Source organism: Limtongia smithiae, assembly GCF_038497785.1.
Source record: "Limtongia smithiae strain NRRL Y-17922 unplaced genomic scaffold V1518scaffold_3, whole genome shotgun sequence".
Taxonomy (NCBI): Eukaryota; Fungi; Ascomycota; class Lipomycetes; order Lipomycetales; family Lipomycetaceae; genus Limtongia; species Limtongia smithiae.
Genome location: NW_027117624.1, coordinates 892,656 through 917,411, shown reverse-complemented (window position 1 = coordinate 917,411; position 24,756 = coordinate 892,656). Strand labels below are relative to the sequence as shown.

The window sequence follows — 24,756 nt, the reverse complement described above, 5'->3', positions numbered from 1 at the left end:
AGGCGAACCGTCAACAAACGCGTCGCGCTCGCCAGCCCGGTCACATGAAGCAGGACCGGCAACATCGTCAAGTCAAATAAACATTCGCCCAGTCTGAATTCAAACTTCGACGCAGCGCAGCGCGACATAATTAAACAGTTGCGTGCATCTGCCTCTGACTCTTCGCGTACTCGTCTTCTTCGTCACCCGTTTCACGTTGTCTGCACACACAACTTCAGTGTATTACTACGGCATATAGAACGGGTATCCAAACTACAGTAACATACGTATGGACAGTCCCATCAGTCCGAATGGAGTCCGCTACGGCGACCTGCACACATTCGGGAGGTCGCAGTTTACTTCCGACTTTGTGCTGGAGGACGATGATGCCCACGAGAAAGACGTTGTGGCCGCCCCAGCAGTTGATGATGTGACCGACCCGTCACTACGCGATATCCACGCTATTGGAAATGTGCTACTCAACCACGAATCTTTCGACGCGCGGCTGCTACATACCGGCGGCATTGGCAAGGCGGCCGGGATTAAAGGTGCAGATACAGGTGGTACAGTGCGGTCATCGGACTCGAATAAGGAAAATCTCGACCCCGAGAACGCCCCTGATCTAGCGTTAATCAATATTAGAGAGGAGAAGCCAGAAGGTCCGCCGCCGTTCGAGGTCAGCATTGCCGTGTCCGAGATCATGTTTACAGAACCACCTAGCATCCGCCAGATGCTCACGACCTCGACGTTACGTATACCAAGAGACGCCTCCCAGCAGCCGCGACAGTCAGCACTCGTGACTTCCAGCTCTGAGCAAGCACTATTCGGCTGTAACACATCCAGCCAGTCCTACCCAAATGGCGCCAACGTCAACCGCGTCAAATCATTCGTCATTACTGGCGACTCGCTCGACCCGTTTCTCGCAGACGAGTACGTCAAGCGGCCACATGTCGGACACCGGGGGTATACGCTTGATATGGTCGTCGATGGGGACGAGGCTGCAGTAGAAGAGCGCGCTAGTGGCAGCGGCGGACGTGCAATCTCGTTTTTGGCAGCCGCAACAGCAAGGATCGGCAAGAGAAGTACTGGAGTCGGAAGAGTGTACTTCGGCGGACAGGAAGCACTTGTAGATGTGAACCTGCAGGTGCACCGCATGAGAGACGGTACGCGCATTCGCGCAACGAACATCGAGATTGCCATCGTGTGCTATGAGCGTAAGTCGATTGTGAATTAAAAAGTAATGACCGGAGTTAACGCCATGCAACAGAAATCAAATCGACGAAGATCGTGCTGGGAACACAGCGATATAGGCTATTGAACTCAGCAAGGCTATGCAATGCAGGCATGAACCCGATACGACACACAATCAACCTGCCGCCCAACCTAGGACCAGGTTCACTAAACAGTGGCAGCATCTCCGGACCGCAGATCCGATACGTGCTCTTTGCGTCCGCTGTACTCGAGAAAGACCGAAGCAATGCGACAGCCTCGACACCAGGAACGGGTCGCAATGTGGAGAGCTGCCTGCTCCGATTAGGACGTGAGATCACGTATTTCCCCGGCACGGGCATTGGGGCTCCCGAGAGGAATCGGATGCAGCAAAATGACGTGGCAAAAGGATGGCTGCCGTTCGGTGGTGGAGGCCGTTTGGTATTGTACGCAAGGCTGAAGGAAAACACAGACTACTGTGTTGCAGGCCGAAAATGCTATGTGCGCGTGTACGTGAACAATGGTACGTGTCGAGAAGTCACACGTACGGTCGTACGATTAGTACGCGAAGTAACGTACCAGCACTCAGGCGTAACGAAAACACGCCAGCAGGTCATGTATCGCTCAGAATTTTGTAAGTCGCGTGAGGGATGGCCGAGTGTGGATGCACACAGCTATGGCGCATTCGTGGTGGCTGTAAACATTCCTGAAACGGCAGTGTCAATTCAGCCATCGCCCAATGTGAATGTGCGGTATTATATGCATGTATCGGCCGGTGGTGGAGGTGGCGGCGGTGGGCGGGCGAGCCGAAACGCGGAAGGGGCCGGGGCTAGCAGTGTCGGCGAAGGAGTTGAGCTGCCAACGCACGGTACACACATCGCGAGTCTCGCCAACCGATTTGTGCGTGCGACGCGCTTGCGCAGTATGATGTTCGGCCAAGCGGTGACGGCGAAGATGGAGATGGTCTTGCTTCATTCAGAGAGCGCAAAGAAGATAGAAGCGGATGCGCAGAAGGAAGTGGACAAGGCAGAAGCGGAGTTCTCGACGCAGTACCACAGCGCGGACGAAACATGGCACACAGGGCCTATCAGGACACCGGCGGGGTCATTCGCACGACGCAGTTTCTTTGACGCGCGACGCGTTCCGACAGCGGAAGCTGCTCCTGCGCCCGATCCTGTGCCGGCAGCGACGGTGAGGTTGGCACGAACGACAACGGTGGCGGCGGAGAGGTCAGGTGCCTCGGAGAAGAGGAGAGAACCACCAGCGGCGCAAAGAGCCGCAACGATCAAACGAACGCAGCCAGAGAGCGCAAGGACAGCGACAAGGCTGCAGCAGAAGACGGAGACTGCAGACGGCGGCGGCTTTCGCAGCATGCGCCGCGACGACACGGCGACAGCGGCCTACGCGGGCCGGACGGTAATGCTTGGAGGCGGAGGATTTGGCGAGGGAAGCAAGTGCTTTCTGTGAGATTAGTTGAGTGCAGTTTGATAGACAGGGAATAACACGCGTACGTATCCTACGTGAGACGCGTTGGAAGCGAGTATGGCGCGTCGCCGGGGCAACAAGTGTAACGCAGATGCCACATGCGGGTGTCAGCGATATGGAGAGGGTCTCGTGGCAAGCCTTGGCGTGGCCGTGGCTGTGGCGTGTGGCTGGAACACGTTGGACGACGGTTGGTCCGAGGCCCACCCCAATGACGTCAGCGGCGCAGGCGCGGCGCGTGCACGCGTGGCGGTGCGTGGCGGTGCGGGCTGGTCTCTCGCTCAATCTCACGTCGAGTGTCGCCTGCGGCCTCGCTTTCTTCCTCCTCCCGTCGTCTCTCCTCTAGTCCCCTTCCCCCACATACCCTTCCTCCACACCGCACGCCCGACCCCCATTTGCAATGGCCACTTCACCGTCTCCAGACCCCCCCGAGCGCCTCGCCTCCGGGCCGGTCATCGTCTCCTCCACCGACGTGCGTCCGCGCTCCTCCTCGTCTTCGCTGGCTGCATCCGCGTCCGCATCGCCCTCGCCCGCCCCCGTGCCGGCGACTCTCTTCACCCCCATCCCCCCGCCACCACCGCTCGCCGCCACACCAATGCCGCAAATTGCACAACCCACGCATCAGCAGCAGTCCATGGCGGACAATGCGATGCACACCGTTGCGGTAGCCAATCTGCCATACTTTGTGCGCTGGCAGGAGCTCAAGGACCTGGTCAAGACTGTCGTCCCCGCCGCCGCCATTGTCTGCGCAGAAGTGTACACAGACGAAACCGACGGCAAGCGCAGGTCGCGCGGCGTGGGATCGATCTCACTGCGTGACCGCACAGCCGCGCTGGCATGCTTCACTTTTCTTGATGGGTACCAGTGGCATGACCGCGTCGTGCATGCCACACTTCTTTCGCCACAACTTCACGCGATGCAGGCCGGTGGTGCGGCCGCTGCGCACCCCCAGATCCTGCAGCAGGCTATGATTGCCGCAGCCGCTGCTGCGCAGCAGTCGCCAATGCTGTCGTCACAGCAACTGCAGCAGCAACAACAACAACAACAGCAACAGCCAATGTATTACTACTACTACTATCCGCCATCGCGTCCCCAGCAGACACCGTCGGGCCAAATGCCATCACAGCCGCAGATGCCAATGCAGTATCATCCCTTGCCCTCTCCCCCGCCGTCCTCCTCCGCTTCGTCGTCCTCCGCGCCGCTGCACTATCAGCACTCGCAGATGTCACAACAAGACGGCGAATCACAGCAGGTACTAGATCCATGCAAGGTGTTTTTCGGCAACATTCCGTTCACAACCCAGTGGGCCGAGCTCAAGGACTACATCGTGTCGGCAGCCAACGTACTACGCGTAGACATCGTGAGCAACCATGAAGGCCATTCGCGCGGATTCGCAATAGCACTGTTTGCGACTGAGGAGGATGCTGCGCGCGCGATTGCTGCGTTTGACGGCGCTGAGTTTAGCGGACGCGTGCTGACGGTCCGGTTGGATCGCTATCCGGATTCACAGCATAGACCCTATGCCGGAGCAATGACCGGCTCGTCGACATCCTCGTCGGGGGGATCGTCACCGTCCTCACGCTCGTATGCGCTTGGGTCGTCGTTATCTTCCCAGCTGCACAACAACAGCGCGAGCAGCAGCAGCGGGAGCCACAGCAACTACAACCCCGGGCACCGCAACTATCACAGCCATAACAGCCACAGCAAAAAGTACCACGGCGGAGGATACAAGCGAGACTACGGACTGCCACAAGTGCCATCACAGCTTCAGCAGGCGCAGCAGATGTACTCGCAGCAGTCGCAGACACCGCTCGGCGCGCTGTACGCACCGTACATGTCGCCATTCCTGCAGTACTCGCAGTCATTCGCGCCGGTCGCATACTATTCCACACGTGGACAGCCGCCGGGTGGGGCGATGGCGCCCATGCCGATGCATCCCAGCATGCCGCTGGGCACAGCACATATGCCAGTGATGCCACCTGGCGGTGTGTGGCCGCCACAACCGCCGCAGCCGCCCGCGCAAGCCGCCGTGGCCAGCAGCAGCGGGCCGGGCAGCGAGAGGTCGACGCCGCCGCTGATGCAGAGCGGCGGCGTGGCTTCATCACAGGAGCAGCCATCTGTGTAACATTCAGGAGGGGAAAAGTTTGTTTGATTTCGATATTTCCGGATCTCTCACGTTAGCCAATGTTATGTGTTTGTGTCTTTTTGAATTAGTACTCTTGCTTGCGCGTTCTGCAACTCTTTGATGGGACGCCTGCGATTGCCGGCGATTTGTATTCTTACCATAGTTAGTGACTTGTATATGCATTTCAAACACCGTCGGTGGCGTGGGGAAGGCACAGTGGAGCGGCAGCAGCCGTGATGCGATAGCCTAAAAAAGGCGATGGGCAATGACGCCAGCGCGCAGGCGTGAGCCGCAGGTACGCACCCCTCAGGGATAGCGTCTTACATGACGTACGCATGCATACGCGGATGTGGCTGGGAGCGGCGGGGCGACGACGCGGGCCGCCGGCAGGCGGCGCCGTTGGGGTTTGGCCGAGTGTGGCGCAGGAGATTTAACCGGCTTTTGCTGGTGGAGCGGAGGATGCGCTAGCAGGGCAGTAAGCTGCTGATAACGCGCAGCGGCGACGCCCCGACGCAGGCACAAGAATGTGCGCATCGTCGGCACCGGCTTGTTGACGTTGGCGACGCGACTGTAGTCGGAGAGCGCACGCGGAGAGAGGGTTCTCCGGCAGCGCACGCCCCGCGCCCCGGGGCCACACTATTAACCGTAGACCGTTTCATGCGGCCTGATGGAGCGTAGTGCGCAGTGGCCGCAGCTGGCGGTGCGTGTGGCTGAGACGGCGCAGACCGCGGCCGGCGTCCGTTGCAGATTTCGCGGGCGGACGAGGACGCGTGTGGATGTGAAAGGCGCAGACGCGGACCGACATCCATCTCGCTGAAGGTGCTGCGCTGCTGCCGTGCCGCTGCTCTGCAGCGCAATTCCACCGTCAGGCAATAATCAAACCGTTCAGCGCGGCACAATGACGAAAGCCCAATTTAAAAGAGAATTTTCGCGCTCCCTGGGCCCTGCACGCACCTGCGGCCGCGCTCGTTGTAATCTTATCTCTTCCTGATCGGTACAAGTTCGTTCTCGACGCCAGCTCTGGCGCGTGCAATATAATCGCCTCGCTACACAAGCAGACAGGTGCTGCCTGCGTGCGTGCGTTTTGCTGCAGGTCGCGCAACCACACCGGCAAAACAAACGTCATCGAAACACGGGAGGTTGCCCACGACACATGCCTCACGTCGCGCTTGCCTGCTGCGCACGCCGTCCGATATATATATGCCGTTCCGTGCTATATACGGCGGGGCGTGTAGGAGCTGGTCTGGTAGAGTGGCAAGTGCCCGACAAGTGCTTCCTGAGACGGATCCTAGAACAGCGTACCTTGGCACGCCGTTCTGTAAATGACGTCAGCGTTATCGTCAGCACTTCTGTTTCTATCACAGCCGCGGTAAGTCGGGACGCACAGGCTGCAACTATGGACGCTGTATACAACTGTGATTGGCCCCGCGTCGAAGTGAAGAATTTCAAGATGTGGGCTTCTCTGATCCCGAGTTGCACGGCGAGCGGTCCTACGTACATCTGGCATTATACCCCGTAACTCCCCCTCGGCCCTACCACGTGACCGCGAGCGAGCGGCTGATGTGTTTTGTCTCTAGCTGCGGTCTGGCGCTGACGTGCCTGATAACAACGGCCTGCTATTTCAGGACACACGCACTGCCAACGAGATTCTATTCTGGATCCGTTGCTTGCTACGAAACGCGAACTGTGTGCTGGTTGCTATATTTGAGATGTCGTTGTGGCTTAGACCGACCGCTGCACTCGTCTATCGAGACGGGACTGAAAGCTGGTCGTTGTGGTCTCTAGTATAGTGACTATCCCCCCACGGACGTCTACAGCGTTGTCAGCTCTCTCGCTCTCTCGCAGCCGTCGTGCCGGTATGTTCATGACCAACCCTCCCATGAAGACGCTCTTCCCGCAAATAGCAACTATCCTCCAAATCCCCATGACTCATCTTGGCACGCTTTCCATGGCGTACACGGCGGGGGAGTCAGAACTCAATTCCTTAACCCCCCACCTTCGCTGATAACGCGACCAACCGCCTTCTGCATCAGTCTTGTTCTCCTCCACGCACCCAACACGCAATATACCGAATAATGACGGACCTTAGTATCGCAAGCGTTTTTGGCGTTGAGGGTTTAGTCGCTGTCGTCACTGGCGGCGGCACAGGTGTGCCGATTCTCATACCCTTGCTTGAGGTGTCCAGCTAACTGAAGTCCGACTCGTAGGCATCGGTCTGATGATGGCGACCGCGCTCGAGAACAACGGCGCGACCGTATACATCGTCGGCCGCCGCCTGAACATTCTCGAGAATGCGGCCAACGTGCACGCGAAGCACGGCCGCATGTTCCCGCTGCAGGGCGACGTGACGGTCAAGGACGACCTGACGCGGATCGCGGCCACGATCAAGGAACGCGAGGGAAAGCTCGATTTGCTCGTCGCCAACTCCGGAGTAATGTCACAGAAGCAGTTTGATTTCCCCGAGGGTGTCGCAGGAAACCCCGCGAAGCTGTCGGAGTTCTGGATGAAGAGTTCACAGGAGGACTGGGATCACACGTTCTCCGTGAACGTTACTTCCGTATTCTTCACCACCGTCGCATTTCTCGAGTTGCTTGACCTCGGAAACAAGGCCCGCGGGGAAGGGAAGGCAACCTCCCAGATCGTGATCACTGGTTCTATCGGCGGATTCATGCGCGTCACTCCCTTCGCCTTCACCTACAACGCGACCAAGGCCGCGACCATCCATCTCGCAAAGATGCTCGCCTCCTTCTTCCTCGACTACAACATCCGTGTCAATATCCTCTGCCCCGGAATGTACCCGTCCCAAATGACCGGTAGCGACTTCGACGCCGAGACAAACAAGACCCAGCTCAAGCCGTACCCGACGTCTATCATCCCCATGGGCCGCGCTGGCAGTGAGCAGGAGATGGGCGGTGCAATCCTGTACATGGCCTCGGCAGCTGGCGGATACTCAACCGGCTCGGTCCTCGTCACCGACGGCGGCCGTCTGTCAAAGTTTCCCTCCGTATACTAGAGGCAGAAATCACATAATACTATAATTCTAATTTCCACGTATGAAGCTACATCCCATATGCTTGCGGCGGTATCTGCGCCGACCCCATCATCGGCATATCCATCCCACCCCGCAGCGGTGGCAGTTGTATGGCATTATATTCCGCGAACCACTCATGCTTAAGCGCGTCCCGCGCAGATATGCGACTCTCTGGTCGCAACTGTAGCATGCGGCACAGCAATTCGAGTCCCACGAGGTCAATCTGCGGTAAGATCGCATGCATGCTCTGCGGCGGGTACACAGTAAAGTTTGTGCGGTAGTTTGGCAGCTGCGAGATGCTCGGCCATGTGTGCTCGTTCGGCGTGCCCATCAGTTTAAAAATTCGTTGTAGCTGGTCTTCATTCGTGGTGCCCGGGAATAACGGACGGCCGGTGTACATCTCCGCCATGATGCAGCCTGCAGACCACATATCGATCGAGGTCGAGTATGTACGAGATCCAAGGAGCACATCTGGAGCACGGTACCATAGCGTGACAACCTCGTTCGAGAAAGTGTTCACAGGGATGCCAAATGCGCGAGCAAGACCAAAATCTGCGAGCTTAAGTTGTCCCTTGTTGTTGATAAGCAGATTCTGCGGCTTCAGATCTCTGTGCAGTACTCGATTGTCGTGACAAAACGCAACACCCTTCAATAGCTGGAACATAAACGACTTAATCGTCGCACTGTCCAGTGCGCCATGATCACCCCGACTATCCATGTACTTCTTCAAGTCCTTGTCCATGTACTCAAACACGATGTTCAGCTTGTTTTCAGTGTGAATAACGTCGTACAAGGACACGACGTTCTCGTGTTTGAGCTCCTTCATAAGCGATATTTCTCGGATCGCGGTGGATGGTGTGCCCTCTTCACAATCGAGGTTGATTTCTTTCAGCGCGACCAATTCGCCAGTCGCGCGATTGCGGCCCTTGAACACGGTGGCGTAGGTTCCTTCGCCAAGCTTTTCCAGCTGCTGGTATCTGTACGTCAGTTAATAACATAGTTGTGTAGAAGTAATCGCTTCGACGTACTGTGATGCAGTCGCTGGCGTTCTGCGGCTTGGTGCTGGCGGCGACGGTGCGGGTATCGCATTTTGCTGTGTAGTATCAAGCTGTGGCATTTGTTGCTGTTGTTGAGGCGGCGGTGGCGGCACTGTCGGCGTATATGACGGTATTAAGCCGCTATAGCTCATTAATTGTTGTGGTGGCCGCACATGGTAAGCCGAGGATGGATTCTAAACCGCTCACGCGACCGCATCAGCATCGCATATCCCACCGAACCAAAATTCTTTCCACACCACAAATCGTGTATGTACGCACATCCGTCTTTAAAATCGTCGATACCTGCGCCGGTATCTCTCCCGAATACGTCAGATCTTGCACCACGCGACTGGTATTCCCGGAATCCATGCCCACAGGCGCCGCAGCTGCGTAGTACCGTTGCGTATCTTGCTGTGCTGTCTGCTGCTGGTGGTCGCTGTACTCGCCGGGTTGAGCATTGCCCCAGCGCCCGGACGTAGCCAGATCGCCGTTTATCAGTTCCAGACTTGAAAGCAGACCACGCCTCTAGCCAGCGCCGGGGGCAGGAGGACGGACGAGAAGAATGGCGTTAGCTAATGCGCCGTCGTGGGAGATGTTAATCGAGCCTCGAATTGCGGGCTCAATGCAATACCGAAGTAGATTTAATGGTAATATCGCAACCACAAAGATTCTTGCTGCTCCTGCGATAACGATCGTGAGGTTCTACCGCTGCTGTGCGAACTTATGGCAGCTTGACGGCCATCGTTTGATATGGAACGTCACCCGGGAGATAAATTAAAGTTCTGCGGTGCTGCTCCAAGCGTGCGGCTCGAGTGCAGCGACTTCTCAGGTTCAAAATTGCACGTTGCAAACTCAACCGCCTTCAACCAGCGTAGACTAAGCTGCTCGTGTTCATACATTAAAAGCTAGTTCGTGAGGCAAAATAAACCAATGCCCCGGCATCACAGAGAAGACAGTTGCGCGCTTGGTCTCACATGCCATAGGTCGTCGGAGGCATCTGCGGCGGTCCCATTAGGCTTGGTCCGCCGCTATTCATCCCCATCTCCATGGCACTCGCGGTCCGTCGCGGCGGCGCAGCGTTGTACTCGGCAAACCACGCGTGCTTAAGCGCGTCCCGCGCAGATATGCGACTCTCTGGTCGCAACTGTAGCATGCGGCACAGCAATTCGAGTCCCACGAGGTCAATCTGCGGTAAGATCGCATGCATGCTCTGCGGCGGGTACACAGTAAAGTTTGTGCGGTAGTTTGGCAGCTGCGAGATGCTCGGCCACGTGTGCTCGTTCGGCGTGCCCATCAGTTTAAAAATTCGTTGTAGCTGGTCTTCGTTCGTGGTGCCCGGGAATAACGGACGGCCGGTGTACATCTCCGCCATGATGCAGCCTGCAGACCACATATCGATCGAGGTCGAGTATGTACGAGATCCAAGGAGCACATCTGGAGCACGGTACCATAGCGTGACAACCTCGTTCGAGAAAGTGTTCACAGGGATGCCAAATGCGCGAGCAAGACCAAAATCTGCGAGCTTAAGTTGTCCCTTGTTGTTGATAAGCAGATTCTGCGGCTTCAGATCTCTGTGCAACACTCGATTGTCGTGACAAAACGCAACGCCCTTCAATAGCTGGAACATAAACGACTTAATCGTCGCACTGTCCAGTGCGCCATGATCACCCCGACTATCCATATACTTCTTCAAGTCCTTGTCCATGTACTCAAACACGAGGTTCAGCTTGTTCTCAGTGTGAATGACGTCGTACAGGCTCAGCAAGTTCTCGTGCTTGAGCTCCTTCATGAGCGAAATCTCCCGAATCGCGGTCGACGGCGTGCCTTCCTCCGAGTCGAGGCTGATCTCCTTCAGCGCCACAAGCTCGCCGGTCGCCCGGTTGCGGCCCTTGTACACGGTGGCGTAGGTGCCCTCTCCAAGCTTCTCGAGCTGTTGGTATCTGCAGGTTACAGTATGTTAGCTATCATTAAAAATAGTTGGGCGTGTGATAGCGTACTGTGATGCGCTGCCTGACATGGTATTGGTTGTAGGTAGAAGAGTCAGGACTGTGCCGTAGTCGACTGCAGTTCACGATCTCTGGTTTGTTTCGGTGCGCTTCGTTGCGGGTCGTTTTTTCGCTGATACTTGGAAAGCAACTATTAACTTTCGTTTGTTTTCTGTGTATCGTGTTGCGCCCGCGTCTTGTAGAGAACTAATAATATGCGTGCTGTCGTCGTCGATGCACGCCGCGGCGGTCCTTAGTCCCCCTGCCCAAACGCAAGCACCACGTTGCCAGTCCTAAATGTGCGAAAATCGCCTACTCTGAAACCGTGCGGCGCAATGCAGCTTTGACGGGCAAACGTCCAGCACACTCTGTAAGTCCCAACCATGGCATAAATAGGGGGAGTGTACGGACTTCGCGTCTGGCGACGTCAAGCTATAGCGGCGGTAGCTTCCGCAGGAGCTCGGAACCCATGCTTCTATTATTAGTCAATGATATTTTAATTTTTCTCCTAGCTAAGCAAAACTCCTTAAATGTTACATGTTGCACTTCCACCTTATCTGTGCAATCACGATATGATACAGAATGTCCCCTCATCTGCACCAATATGGATCCGTTATATATCAGTCTGGCACAGTTAGGACACCACGCACTGCCCGTCCTCTTCCTGTAACCCATGCTCGTTGTTGTTTTCCCGAATCTGCATAGCAAGATCGGCAAGAATATCGCGAGCGTACCGCGTATCCTCCATGCCCTGCCGTGACAGGTTCTCATTCGCGGCCATGATCTCGAGCCGGTCGAAAATCTTGCAACGTGAGGGACCTAAAAACCTGCGGGGTGCGATTGCTTCTTCCTGCAGCGCTGCAAGCGCCTCAGCCTGTGCAGAATTACTGTCATCGTAGCCTTCGTCATAGACATCGTCGATATCACTAAGGTCGTCATCGTCGCGGGGCTGTCTGTGGTCAGCGCCATATGGGGGTCGGAAGCACGAGATCGCAACATCGCGTGCCTGTGCCGCTCGTGCAAAAGCCGAGAAGGCTGTATAATTCACGTCCGGACTCGGATACAGTTCAAGGTCAGTGCTGAAGCAGTAGCGGCCATCTCCACCGGTGCTTCGACCCGCCGTAGGCACTGAGCCGCCGACCCGACCTGCTTGTCGCAGTCGTCCCGCCAACTTCGGTGTGTAGTCAAGACTGTATGGACTGAATATCTTGATTGTCCGATCAATGCCTGACACAGCAATCTGTGGAAGCTGCGGGTGTGGTTGTACAACATTCACGATCTCGGTATCAGCTTCAAGAATGTTGAGGATTCGTCTTGTACGTTTCTCCCATATGAACAGATGCCCGGAATCAGATCCCGACATCACATACTCGTCGTTCGCACCAAAGAAATTCACATCTTTGACCTGCATACATATCGTCAGCAAGAACTCATAATAATAGAAAAGTGCATCACTTACGGTTTGAACATTGCAGTGGCCGTGGTACCTGCCGGTCGGCAACACAAGCGGCACGTCCTCTTCAGCTGAAAACGAAATGTCTCTCCGTCGCCCGCTGAATGAGTAGCGTAGCCATGGTGTTCCATCAGCTCCATTGCCAAATTCCAAGCCGCCATCTTCGTTAACGATCAAATCCCGGTCATCAAAATCAACGCTACTATAAAAATCGTACTCGAAATCTTCGTCCTGGCCATAGCCAAAAACTTCGTCGTCATCGTCTTCTTCGTAGTTATCTTCATCCTCTTCATCCCCGCGCTCGTCGAATTCGTCGTCACTTTCCTCTTCGTCTGGATACCGCGCCTTTGTCTCGCGTTTCTTCTGACGGCACGACCTCTGCTCCGCTCTGTCCTCCTCGTCGCTTTCGCCGTCACTGAACCACTTCATTTCGGGCGTAAGAGTCCCGCGTCGGCGGCCAGTGGCATCATCGATACCGTCTTGAAGGCAGTCAAGACTGTAAAACGGACCCCTCAAAAAAGCATGTGGATCGTATAACTCCTCTGAGACATCGAATGTCGTAGAATCATCCTCAACACCACCGAGTGATGCCCATAGGGGGCCAAATGCATGATATAAAACTTCTTCCGTGACAAGGGCCGCTTCGCGCTTGATCAGAGCACGGATGACAGGCTGCCAGAATGTCGTGCGCGGCCTTTCTGGATTCCGCAGATCGGCAACTAAAAGCATGACGAGACTGAACTCCGACATTGACAGATAGCCACTCAACGCGTGGTTGACATCCGGATGTTCAATTGGTTTTGTTGCATTTCCATATAACTTGGCACGGAAGTAGTCAACCGTTGGTAGAGAAGATGCGCTAGGCGGATGAGCAGGATCGCCAAATGTGTGCTGTAACAGAACACGAACGACGTCATACAGCGGAGACCAGGAGGCGCCAATGCGCGGGTGGCGAGTGTCGGTACAATCTGCATCAAAGTTATCGCAATAGCTCCCGTCATTAGTTTTGTTGTATAATTCCATGAACTGTGAAATAGCCGCGACTACGCGATAAACCTGAAACTGTGCACACGTGAGTGGAAGGCCGTGATAGTTGAAGTCTGTAATGAGCTGTTGAAGAACTTCGTCTGTGCCCGGAAAGTTCGCAATATTGAAAAAGTAGAACCTCAATCGCTTGAAAAGCTTCATTGCATTCTTCAGTGGACCATGTCGCGCTCTTCGAACAATCTCTGCTTGTGTAGGTTCAGCATGCCTGCTTCCTATATTACGACTAGCTCCAGCGCTATTTCTGCGGGTCTGAGAAGCTCCAGGGCAGCCATTGCTGCCTGCAGCCCCAGGATTACTTGTTACCCCGGCTGGAGCCGATTTGCCTTTGTGAGCGCTGCTTGAACACATTGTGCCGGCATGATCATGCAGAAGTGAGCCAGAAGAGTGAATGTCGAAAAGGTATATGTCCTCGGCAGACCAGCTGCCTAGAAGTTCGTTCGGGTGCTCGTTCGAAAACTTTGCGCTAGTAATGTGGTGACTGCTATCTGCAGAATGAGTGAAGCGACGGACGCATTGAGTGCTCTTTTGCGGGTCTGGGCTCATGCCCCAGGACTGGCGTATGTCGCGCGGAAGATACCGACGGTCGTGCAGGAAGAGACAGTGATGAGATCCACCGGTCACTATATATTGAGGCTGAGAAGGGGAAAGCGTGAGTGCTGTCAGCTGAATGCGATGCTGACGATAGGATATGAGTGGTGGTGGCGCGGAATCGTATGATAGAAATCGGTTTGACTGGCGGAGATCGATGTGGCGGATGTCGCCGTCCTCGCTGCAGGTGAGGAACATGCTTGGGCTGTATCCGTCGGGGACGATACGCTTGACGCGGTCGGAGTAGCATTTGAGGATGCTGCGGCGCGTTGCTCTGCCCTCGTTGATGTCGAAGATGCGTACTTCGCTGTCGCCGGAAGCGGAGATTATGACACTGTTGTTGGTCTGTGGCATGAATTTGACGGAGAATATGTTGTTTGTGTGCCCAGTGGGAAAACGAAGGCTGAGCGGGTATGAAGGGTCGTCGGTGTTGTAGATGTTAATGTGGGTGTCGTCACTACCGGAGGCGAGCAAGCGGCCCTCCGCGGACCAGCATACAGTATTGATGCATCCGGTGTGACTGCGTGAAGCGAATTGGTGTTAGCTGGACCAAAGAGTCATGACCGTCATACATAACCACCGTCAACACAGCAGAAGCAAGCATGGAATATGCGTACCCAAACAGCTGGTGAGTAAGCTCAAGATCGACGACAAACTTCGGAGCGGAATAGACATGCTTGATGGCGGAGCCGCGATCAAGTTCACGGTCCAGCAGCCGCCCACCGAAGGACATAGCTGTCGGGCACTCTACACTAAAACGAGCAAATGTGCGCGGTGCCAGTAAGAGGTATGCGGAAGTGCGCTGTGGCGAGTGCGGCGGAAGTTCGCGTGATATTCAGATGAGGTCACTGCTGGTGAGTGAACTGCACGGCCGAGGCCGGCTTGGGAGAGTTCATAATTGGGAGTTCTGCAGAGGCACGTGAGCGTTGCAGCACACACGCACCGCAGTGACTGCGAACGCGTACTGGTCCACGCGCCGCTTCGGTCCGCACAGTCCACGGTTCAACACGCCTCTGCGCACAACTCCAGCTGCTGGCGGTGCTTCCAAGCAATGGAACGCAGTCTATATGGGCAGCAGCCAGAACAGTGCAGTGCGGCATTCTGGTGGCAGTGGCCAGCGGCGCAAATGCAGCGTGGCCAGACGGCTACGGCTCTAAACGCCGCGATGAAGCACAGATGCACCGCAGTAGGCACGGCGTCGCGTGCACAGAGTGTGACTTACGGGGCTTGTGCCGCCCTAAGCGAGCCCCGCCTCGCCGGGACGGCTGCAAGCACACCATAGTCTTTCCCTGCCAGGCCCTCAACCACCACAGCTCCTCCACCACCCGGCACGATCACCGTCCCGCAAACCCCGCCGCCTCCATAATGCCGTCCCTCCCACTTATCTACGTCTTCAATGACCCAGACACCATGGCGCCTGCCCTAGCGGACTATATCCTCTCTGCCCAGAGCGCCGCTCTCCATCGCCATGACGCCTTCAAGATTGGTGTCTCTGGCGGCTCCCTGGTATCTAACCTCCGAAAGGCCCTGCTAGGTGTTCCTGGCGTCCAGTGGGCAAAGTGGTATGTCTTCTGTTGCCAGACGGGTTGACGGGTCTACTGGAACGCACTAGCATCCACGGCCTGCGCTCGTCCTTCGCCGTTGTGGGCGATCGACCCCACAATACGAACGGGACCTATTGCTAATGCACGTATTTTAACAGGCACATTTTCTTCGCCGACGAACGTCTTGTTCCTGCCGACGATACTGAGAGCAATTTTGGCCTGCTCAAAAAGGACTTACTTGACCAGCTTCCCGAGGGCACCGCCCAGCCGACAGTCCACACCATCGACTACTCTCTGCTCGACGACGCCCTAGAGGCTGCTGACGCCTACGAGAAGGATCTTGTCAAGAGTTTTGCTGCCAAAGGTACGGTTGCAATAGTGGTTTGATATCTCTATCCTGAGAGGCTGTCTGGCTGACTGATTGGGGCTCCTGAAGACTCTGTGAGATTGCCGTCGTTCGATCTGCTCTTGCTAGGGTGCGGTCCAGACGGCCACACCTGCTCGCTCTTCCCCGGCCATGAACTGCTACGCGAGAACGTCGCTTGGGTTTCTCCAATCGAGGACTCACCAAAGCCTCCTCCACGCCGGATCACACTCACCCTTCCGGTCGTTACACACTCCTTACGGTATGTGAGCCCATCGGCTCATGCATGGGCTTAACTTTCTTCTATTCTTATGAGCTAACGCTATGTTTTGAAGGATTGCGTTTGTTGCTGTCGGTGGCTCCAAGGCCGAAGTCCTAAAGACCGTGTTTGAGGACCCCGACGCCGGCTTGCCTTGCAGTCTCGTCAACGAAGGCGCAAAGGGCAAGGTCACCTGGTTCGTCGACTCGGCTGCCGTCAAGGGTGTTGCTGTACAGAAGAAGGAGTACAAGTCGCCATCCTTATAATGTATTCCCAACCTCCTTGTCTGCGCCACCCTCTGCACATAAGTTTTTTCGGCGCCTTTCAAGTTGAAATCGTCTTCCGTCCCTATCGCTTCATACCATGCCGCAGTCTTCACACTCCATTTTTCCCTCTGACTTTTGCTCATCCTCCTCTACATGTAACATGCCTTCGACAATCTTTCCTCCTCAACTTATTTCGTTCCTTTTCCGGTGCTGTTGTACTCCGTAGACGAGCTCGGACTTGTTCTTGTGCTGTGTTTATAGGAAGTTTACGGAAGACAAAGAGCATGACGTGCATATTTTTTTTGTGAACTAGACTTGATTATTTTATTTTGTTTACTCCGAGGTTACTTCTCGGTGTTGAATTTGTGTTCTTTTTGCAATAATCGCTTTGTCGGCTGTTGCCTTGTATTATCTTTGTCGTGTTGTTCCTGTCGTGTTTGTTTGCCTAAGCTGCACTTTTTTGCTTATTGTTTGCTGTGTCCTCTAGTTACATCATTCATCTGTACTTGTGCTGTGTCGTATTAATGTGGTTATTTATGTCTTGATGCATATACGGGCTGTCTAAGACACCTCACGGCAGGGTCGCTACCGGCGCGGTGTTGGTGTGCCATAGTGAGATTTTTAATTGTCTTGTAATTCGAGGTTCTTATATACACGACGATTGAGCAGTGAAGTGTCGGTGGGTCAGTTAAATGCTGGTGGAATGATTTCCGTTTGCGCTGCGAATCGGTGCAGGTTTCCAAGCTTCGACTTATCTACGCTGTCGCAAGAAGCCGCCGCGTGAAATATCTTCTTACCGTGTTGGAAATCTACGCCTTCCACGTCGAGTAACAGCGCTTTCCGTCGGAGTCCCCATTTATACCCTTTCAGGCCTGCGTCGGCCGATAGGATGCGATGGCACGGCACGAGCAATCCAATGCGGTTACTCCCGCACGTGGCACCGACAGCGCGCGCATGCGCAGCGGATAATTTCTTGTCATCGATACCGTTACCGCTGCCGCGCACGACGATGGTACTGGCGAGCTCCGCATAGCTGAGCGTTGTGCCTGCCGGTACGGCGAGCGCGAGGTGCTTCCACACTGCGCGCTGGAGTGGTGATGGCGCGCCGTCGGGGGTTGTTGGCGATATTCGGATGCCACCTATGCTTTCAAGGAATTGCTCAAGACTGGAAGAGCGTGAGTGGCCGGTGGAATAGTGCTCGACGACGCGCCTCAGAACGTCATGGAGTTGCGCGTCCGGCGCGGCCTCGACGAAAGCGATTGAGCCAACGGCGGACGATTTCCGATGAGCACTCCTATGTCTTCGCCATCCGTGTAGAATTTGATCTTGAAACGTGTGTAAATCGCCGTCGCGCAACTCCCGTTCGGTGTCGCGCATTGCTAGGAACATGACGCCGTATCGTCTATCGGTGATCTCCTCTGCGGCATCGTTGGATGAGGCGGATGATGGCGACCGCTGTTCACGCGCTATGGCGACATAGCCGAGATTCGTATTGCGCGGTGTCACTGCATACTCGATTGTAGTTTTGGCAGTCATGGTGGGTTGTGTGAGAGTGTGCAGCGCATCATGGTGCGCGACGACGATATATATAGCGGAGCCGACGTTGGGATTTGTGACATTTTGAATGTCCGCGGGGTTCACCGTAAACTGTAAATTTACTGTACGCATGCATGACTGGTCTTCGGAACAATTCGCCAATAACTGAATCTTTTACCCATCTGCCCTGCTTAACGATTCTTGTCTCTTCTTCAAGTGGAAAAGAGAACTCCAACGGGCATTCATTGAATTATTTTCTTGTGGACATAACAACTATTACATATCATTACATACATGCGCCCTCTACTTCCTCCGCTACAAGCTACCTATCCAAAAATGATGCATGCAACAGAACCATTGATCTTACTCCGTCGTGACGGCCTTGGCCAAGTTGCGCGGACGATCCGGGTCGTAGTTCTTCTTGACCGTGATGTAGTATCCCAGCAGCTGCAACACGATGATGTTCAGGATACCCTGCAGACAATCCACCGTCTCGGGCACAACAAAGTTGTCGTACTTTGGCGGCTCGCCGTTCTTGCCGGGCTTGAATGCGGCTGCGGCCTCGGGCCACGCGTCGACCGCGCTCTGCGTGGTGACGAATATCGGGTTTCCAAACCGCGCGATGACTTGCTGCACGCCGGACTTAACCTTATCGAAAAGCTGATCCTTCGTGGCGACCATGATGATGGGGATGTCGGCATCGACCAACGCAAGCGGGCCGTGCTTCAGCTCACCGGTAAGGATGCCCTCGGCGAGGATATAAGTGATCTCCTTGATCTTCAACGCACCCTCAAGCGCGGTCGCGTACTGGTATCCACGACCGAGCACCAACATCTTGTCGGTATTGTAGATCTTCTCCGCGGCGTCCTTGATCGAATTGCTCAGGGTCAACACCGTCTTAACTTGCTCTGAGATCTTCGCAAGTCCGTCAATAATCTCATCGCGCCGCGCCTGCTTCGATATCCGGTCGTCAGAAAGCAGAAGGGCAACCATGGTCAGTGCGACGAACTGGGAGGTGTAGGCCTTGGTGGACGCGACGCCGATCTCGGGACCGGCGTTGATGTGCACACCGCACACGGTTGCCCGCGAGATGGTCGAGCCGACGACGTTGACAACGCCGACGCAGAGCGCGCCGCGCTCGGTGCAGTAGCGCAGAGCAAGAAGCGTGTCCGCGGTCTCCCCAGATTGCGAGACGAAGATGCAGGTGTCGTCACGGAACAGTGGCGGTCGTCGGTCGAGGAAGTAAGACGCTATCTCGACTGAGATAGGCATGTCTGTGAGTTCCTCGAATAGATCGCGTACGGCAATGCAAGAATGGTATGACGTGCCGCAAGCAACAAGAATGATTCGTCGCGAGCGACGAATAGCGTGGATATAGTTCGACAGACCGCCGAGCTTGACGGTCTTCTTCTCAAAGTTGACGCGACCACGCATGGTGTTAATAATGGACTCGGGCTGGTCGAAGATTTCCTTTAGCATGAAATAATCAAAGTTGGACTTGCGAATCTGCTCCAGCTCCATCTCAAGCGTCTGAATAGAACGGATCGAGGGCTGGCCCTCTTCGCGGCGGAGACGGTGGATGTGCAGACCACCGTCGTAGATGTGCGCGATATCGTCGTCCTCGAGCTCGACGACCTTGCGTGTGTGCTCGATCACCGCAGCAGGATCAGACGACAAGAAGAACTCGGTGGGAATTGGGTCGCCATCGTCGGATATGAAGGCACGCGACTGCGAGTGGCGCAGCTCGCTGCGGGGAACGCCAAGCGACATGGTCGCAGACGGTGTGAGCGTGGGAACGCCGGCGATAGGGTCGGCGGCAACAGGGATGGAGGACACGCGCAACAAGGGAATGTTGAGGCTCGAGGGACCATCGATGGTCGGCGCAGAGGAAAAGTCCGAGGCAGGTAGAGGGAAGTCGGGGAACTCGATGTCGACGAAGTCGGCCTTTAGCTTGGCCTTGGCCTTGATGCCAACGAGCAGAGGAGAACCCTTGCGAGCGGCCACGAGCTCACCGGGGTAATGCACAGACATGACGAGCACACCATAGGCACCCTCCAGATCCTTGAGAGTGAGCTTAAGGAGGTCGGAGAAGTCAAGATCACTCTTGTTGCTGGTCGAGTCGTACACGTACTTCATGAGCTTGGCGATGCACTCGGTGTCGGTGTCGCTCTCAAAGACGAAGCCCTTGGACTCAAGGATGGACTTGACCTCAGCGTAGTTAGTGAGAATGCCGTTGTGGACGACGAGGAACTCCGACGACGGATCAGATCGGTGGGGATGTGCGTTGCGGCGGGAGGCCGGGCCGTGGGTAGCCCAGCGGGTGTGGGCGATGCCGGCGTGCACGTCAAAGCGCTTTTTCATGTCGTATCCGGAGTCCTTGACGAGGGCGCGGAGGGCCGAGGGCTCGCCGACCTCTTTGACGACGAAAGTCTCCCCGCGCTTGTCTCCACTGAAGGCAATGCCCGCGGAATCATAGCCACGGTAGGCCAGGTAGTCAAGACCTTGCAGCGGTGTTAGAAGGCACAGAACTCGACAGAGGCGTGGAGGGACTAGCGGCTCTGCCTAATCCAAGGTCACGCACCGGTGATGAGATTGTTCACGATCTCCTCGCGAGATCGGTCAACAAGGTAGTTGACATATCCGAAAATACCACTGCGTAATGATGGACGTCAGCGCAAGTAATAATACGCAGCGCCGAACGCGTGCGCCGCACCGACTGGCGTACGTACCACATGACGATATGGCGGATAGGATGTGCAGGCGAGCGAGCGAACTGCGAGAGTGGGAAGGCAATTGGGGTGAGAGACGAGAGAGGGCGAAGACAGGGGAGGCGGGGGACAAGGACAGATATAGACGGAGTGCGGTCAACGTACGCTCGCAGAGACCAGGCTGGCAGCGCGACGACGAGCGGGCTGCGCTTGGACGCTCTACGGCCGCGGTTTTGGTGTCTGCCTCCACCTCGCCTCAGAGGCTCAGCTCGCCCGCCCCCAGCCACCTCACACAGCCGCGCTTGGCTGTCCTCCTCTCCTACACGCGGAACACTGCTAACGAGGCGCGTGAAGCGACGCGTGGGGACGAGCCGACGGCCATCCGTATGCCGTCCCACGTACGCACGTTGCTGGCGCCGGTGCGGAGTGAGACAGGTCACGGAGGCTGCTCCTCCTGCGCTCGCTCTGTTTACGAGGCGCCCCAAAGGCAGACCGTCGCCGCGCACGGCGGAGATGCCACTCGTGCCCACAGCCCCAACCCTACAACCGGGTAAGCGCACGTGATACTGATGCGTCCAAGCGCGTCGCGTGTTCCTTCATCAGCAACCTCAGCCGTCCCAGCCCCGCCGTGCGCGCGATATGCTGCCGCCTGTCGCATCTCCGTTTCGCCATGTCATCTCTGCGCCGGCGATAAGCATGCCGCATTTGCCGGCGCATGCGCATGGAAGACTAATAGTTAGGGGTCGTGCTCGCGGCACATCATGGGCACGGGCAGGCTCAGACGACGAGGGCGTGCATGAGGCGTCGCGTCGCGTCGCGTTGCGGTGCCTGTTTGGTGGTCTCAATTCTGCACTTCGGCGTAGAGTGCTCGCGCGCCGAGCCAGCGCTTGCGAGATGTCGCCGCCCTTCTAGCGAAAGCTATAGTTAGCAGCTGCAGGGTCCCGGTTTCTGTTGCGGTACTCCTGCTCGGGGATCACGGCGGGGCGTGTACGAAAATAGCAGCGGTGGGAACCGTGCAGCGGCGCGCAGAGCGCGTTCGGGCGGCGTGGAAGCAGAACAGAAAAGAACGCGTCGGTCTATAAAAAGACGGCGGGATTACGAGTTGGCCTGGCAACAGCCCCTGCGTGCGGCCACTGTATAAGACGTCGCGCTGGCAGCGACACACAGTGCGGCAGTCTGGCAGCAGCGCCTCTCCCGCGTCCGCCCGTGTTTACTGCCCCTGGTCGCATCGCCCGTTGTCCTCCTCTTCCCACCCGCACCCTCTACCCTCCGCCGTGCCCTGTATTTGTAGCGACGCGCCCCAGTCTTATCAGGCACTGTATATTCTTTCACTGTTCACCCACCGCTCGCTTTCTTCCGATCGACCATGTGGTACGTCTGCCCCTGTTCTGCGCGCGTGTCGCGTCCGGTCTGCTCAGCCCGCGCGCGACCTATGCTGCTCTGCTGCACGCAATCGAAGATATCCTCCTCTGCATTTCTAACACCGTCGGCGCAGTGGAATCTTTGGCTACGTGAACTACCTGGTCGAACGCAAGCGCATCGACATCGTACACACTCTGCTCGATGGTACGCGCCACTTCGTTCCGTCACCCCTGTTAGCGCACACACTGACTCCGCAGGCCTGCAACGACTCGAGTACCGCGGATACGACTCTGCCGGTCTTGCCATCGACGGCGACAAGCCCAATGAGGTGCTGCTCTTCAAGGAGGTCGGCAAGGTCGCCGCCCTGAGACAGCTGTACGACTCCTCCAATACCGATGGCGACAAGACATTCGTTTCCCACGTCGGCATCGCGCATACTCGCTGGGCTACTCACGGCGAGCCCTCGCCGCTGAACGCCCATCCTCACACCTCCGGCCCGCTGAACGAGTTCGTCGTCGTCCACAACGGCATCATCACCAACTACCGCGAGATCAAGTCACTGCTCGAGTCCAAGGGCTTCAAGTTCGAGACCGAAACTGACACCGAGTGCATTGCCAAACTCGCAAAGTACGTTTACGACCTCAACAAGCACCGCGACCTTGACTTCACCGAGCTCGCCAAGCTGGTTCTCGTCGAGCTCCAGGGCTCTTACGGTCTCTTGCTCAAGTCCATCTACTACCCCCACGAGATCATTGCCACCCGAAAGGGCTCTCCTCTGCTGATCGGCGTTAAGACCGAGAAGAAGCTCAAGGTCGACTTTGTGGACGTCGAGTTCCCAGACTTCCCCGACATCTCTGTCGAACCCGCCTCCAATTTCAATGATTCGCTCCTTGTCCCTGGAGCCCCCGACCTCCGGCGGTCTCAGTCGCGCGCTTTTGTCTCCGAGGATGGCATTCCCATGCAATCAGAGTTTTTCCTGGCATCCGACCCGTCTGCTGTTGTCGAGCATACGAAGAAGGTTCTCTACCTTGAGGACGACGACATCGCGCATATCTACGATGGCGAGCTTCACATCCACCGCATGCGCAGAGAAGAGGGGCTGCCCACCTTCCGCTCTATTCAGACGCTCGAGATGGAACTCAACGAGATCATGAAGGGTAACTTTGACCACTTCATGCAGAAGGAGATTTTCGAACAGCCTGAGTCTATCGTTAACACAATGCGTGGACGCGTTGATTTCGAAAAGAAGACTGTCAATCTTGGCGGCTTGAAGGCATATTTGAACACAATTCGCCGCTGCCGGCGGATAATCATGATTGCTTGCGGCACGTCCTATCACTCTTGCATGGCCACTCGTGCCATCTTCGAGGAGCTAACCGAAATCCCTATTGCGGTCGAGCTAGCGTCAGACTTCCTAGACCGTCGGTCGCCCGTGTTCCGTGATGATGTTTGCATTTTTGTTTCACAGTCAGGAGAGACTGCCGATACCATGCTGGCTCTGCAGTACTGCACCGAACGCGGCGCGCTCACTGTCGGTATTGTAAACTGCGTCGGATCCAGTATCTCGAGACAGACCAACTGCGGTGTTCACATCAATGCCGGTCCTGAAATCGGTGTCGCATCGACTAAGGCTTACACGTCACAGTATGTCGCTCTCGTCATGGTCGCTCTATCATTGTCGGACGATCGCATCTCCAAACGGGCACGGAGAGAAGCTATTATTGATGGCTTGTCAAAGATTTCGGCGCAGATCCAGGAGGCTTTGCTGCTCAACGACAGCATTCACATGATGGCCGAGACTGATCTCGTCAACCAGAAGTCTCTGCTTATTTTGGGTCGTGGATACCAGCATGCCACCGCCATGGAGGGCGCGCTCAAGATCAAAGAAATCTCGTACATGCACTCCGAGGGTGTTCTTGCCGGCGAATTGAAGCATGGCGTGATTGCTCTTGTCGATGAGAATTTGCCTATTATTTTTCTCGCGACACATGATTCTCTGTTCCCTAAGGTCATGAGCGCGGTTGAACAGGTCATTGCGCGGGCGGGCAACCCGATTATCATCTGCAACAAGGGCGAGAGTGCGCTTTCGAAGCTTCACAAGACATACCGGACGTTGCAGGTCCCTGCAACTATCGACTGCTTGCAGGGACTGCTGAATGTGGTCCCCTTGCAGCTGATGGCCTACTGGCTTGCAGTTCGGAAAGGTTTCGATGTTGATTTCCCGCGCAACCTGGCGAAGGCCGTCACTGTGGAGTAACGTCTTTTTTGCAACACATAAATTTGTCTGGGCGGCGGCGTAATACGGGCTTTTGCTACTAATAACTACGGACACTTGCAGGCACCATATATATTCTGCGGGAGAAGGGAGCGGAAAGTACATTATTTGGGCCAACGGCAAAGACAACCGTCTTAACCATATTTGTAATTAACCATTTGTTTCTTGTTTTGTATGTTTTGAAGGATTTTCACTTGGTTTTTGTCTAGCGCTGTGGCTTCGGCGCGCAGCAGCACGAGCACGAGCGCGAAAACAGATTGGAGACGAGAAGCGGATACGCAGCTGTGTATATACTTATAAAGCCTCTCATGCGTTAGAGGCGAAGGCGGACTGCGGTGTGCAAGAAGAAAATACAGAGAATTCTAGCGCAGAACTAGCATACAAGCGAAAAAAAAATTCGGGCGTCCAGCTAGGTCGCGACGCGAAATCATGGGGTTAGGGCTGCAATGCAGGGCAGGGCAGGGGTCGCGCCGCGCGTTGTTCAGTGCGTCCGAGCCGCTGCTCTG

General features: G+C 55.9%; 10 protein-coding genes across 10 annotated transcripts; 5 read left to right on the top strand and 5 right to left on the bottom strand.

The window, feature by feature from the left end:
* Window positions 1–11: 11 nt before the first annotated feature.
* Window positions 12–2,711, top strand: V1518DRAFT_432273 (uncharacterized protein). The gene is made up of 2 exons (XM_066906207.1): window positions 12–1,193; window positions 1,247–2,711. Exons 1-2 carry the CDS (start codon window positions 269–271, stop codon window positions 2,653–2,655), a joined length of 2,334 nt encoding a protein of 777 aa, XP_066760862.1. The 5' UTR covers window positions 12–268; the 3' UTR covers window positions 2,656–2,711.
* Window positions 2,712–3,007: 296 nt separating this feature from the next.
* On the top strand, window positions 3,008–4,984 carry V1518DRAFT_413920 (uncharacterized protein). The gene has a single exon (XM_066903428.1). The coding sequence runs from the start codon at window positions 3,071–3,073 to the stop codon at window positions 4,793–4,795; it is 1,725 nt and encodes a 574-aa protein (XP_066760861.1). The 5' UTR covers window positions 3,008–3,070; the 3' UTR covers window positions 4,796–4,984.
* A 1,550-nt stretch (window positions 4,985–6,534) lies between these two features.
* V1518DRAFT_212547 (uncharacterized protein) lies at window positions 6,535–7,831 on the top strand. The gene is made up of 3 exons (XM_066900923.1): window positions 6,535–6,651; window positions 6,769–6,943; window positions 7,003–7,831. The coding sequence occupies exons 2-3, from the start codon at window positions 6,871–6,873 to the stop codon at window positions 7,806–7,808; spliced, it is 879 nt and encodes a 292-aa protein (XP_066760860.1). The 5' UTR covers window positions 6,535–6,651; window positions 6,769–6,870; the 3' UTR covers window positions 7,809–7,831.
* V1518DRAFT_212442 (kinase-like domain-containing protein) lies at window positions 7,832–9,220 on the bottom strand. The gene is made up of 2 exons (XM_066900922.1): window positions 8,855–9,220; window positions 7,832–8,803 (listed from the first exon to the last, which is right to left on the bottom strand). The coding sequence occupies exons 1-2, from the start codon at window positions 9,013–9,015 to the stop codon at window positions 7,855–7,857; spliced, it is 1,110 nt and encodes a 369-aa protein (XP_066760859.1). The 5' UTR covers window positions 9,016–9,220; the 3' UTR covers window positions 7,832–7,854.
* A 517-nt stretch (window positions 9,221–9,737) lies between these two features.
* On the bottom strand, window positions 9,738–10,990 carry V1518DRAFT_212440 (kinase-like domain-containing protein). The gene is made up of 2 exons (XM_066900921.1): window positions 10,861–10,990; window positions 9,738–10,803 (listed from the first exon to the last, which is right to left on the bottom strand). The coding sequence occupies exons 1-2, from the start codon at window positions 10,878–10,880 to the stop codon at window positions 9,834–9,836; spliced, it is 990 nt and encodes a 329-aa protein (XP_066760858.1). The 5' UTR covers window positions 10,881–10,990; the 3' UTR covers window positions 9,738–9,833.
* A 331-nt stretch (window positions 10,991–11,321) lies between these two features.
* On the bottom strand, window positions 11,322–14,791 carry V1518DRAFT_413911 (WD40-repeat-containing domain protein). Its single transcript, XM_066903427.1, has 3 exons — window positions 14,554–14,791; window positions 12,308–14,456; window positions 11,322–12,253 (listed from the first exon to the last, which is right to left on the bottom strand). The coding sequence occupies exons 1-3, from the start codon at window positions 14,667–14,669 to the stop codon at window positions 11,483–11,485; spliced, it is 3,036 nt and encodes a 1,011-aa protein (XP_066760857.1). The 5' UTR covers window positions 14,670–14,791; the 3' UTR covers window positions 11,322–11,482.
* A 510-nt stretch (window positions 14,792–15,301) lies between these two features.
* On the top strand, window positions 15,302–16,369 carry V1518DRAFT_371700 (uncharacterized protein; the record flags this gene model as incomplete). The annotated part of the gene is made up of 4 exons (XM_066901364.1): window positions 15,302–15,498; window positions 15,639–15,844; window positions 15,917–16,106; window positions 16,180–16,369. The coding sequence occupies 4 exons, from the start codon at window positions 15,302–15,304 to the stop codon at window positions 16,367–16,369; spliced, it is 783 nt and encodes a 260-aa protein (XP_066760856.1).
* Window positions 16,370–16,822: 453 nt separating this feature from the next.
* Window positions 16,823–18,044, bottom strand: V1518DRAFT_413908 (6-O-methylguanine DNA methyltransferase). Its single transcript, XM_066903426.1, has one exon. It carries the CDS (start codon window positions 18,035–18,037, stop codon window positions 17,054–17,056), a length of 984 nt encoding a protein of 327 aa, XP_066760855.1. The 5' UTR covers window positions 18,038–18,044; the 3' UTR covers window positions 16,823–17,053.
* Window positions 18,033–21,105, bottom strand: V1518DRAFT_413906 (uncharacterized protein). The gene is made up of 3 exons (XM_066903425.1): window positions 20,635–21,105; window positions 20,487–20,557; window positions 18,033–20,406 (listed from the first exon to the last, which is right to left on the bottom strand). The coding sequence occupies exons 1-3, from the start codon at window positions 20,637–20,639 to the stop codon at window positions 18,269–18,271; spliced, it is 2,214 nt and encodes a 737-aa protein (XP_066760854.1). The 5' UTR covers window positions 20,640–21,105; the 3' UTR covers window positions 18,033–18,268.
* A 651-nt stretch (window positions 21,106–21,756) lies between these two features.
* V1518DRAFT_413901 (uncharacterized protein) lies at window positions 21,757–24,632 on the top strand. Its single transcript, XM_066903424.1, has 3 exons — window positions 21,757–21,984; window positions 22,109–22,179; window positions 22,233–24,632. Exons 1-3 carry the CDS (start codon window positions 21,980–21,982, stop codon window positions 24,230–24,232), a joined length of 2,076 nt encoding a protein of 691 aa, XP_066760853.1. The 5' UTR covers window positions 21,757–21,979; the 3' UTR covers window positions 24,233–24,632.
* The last annotated feature ends 124 nt before the right edge of the window (window positions 24,633–24,756 follow it).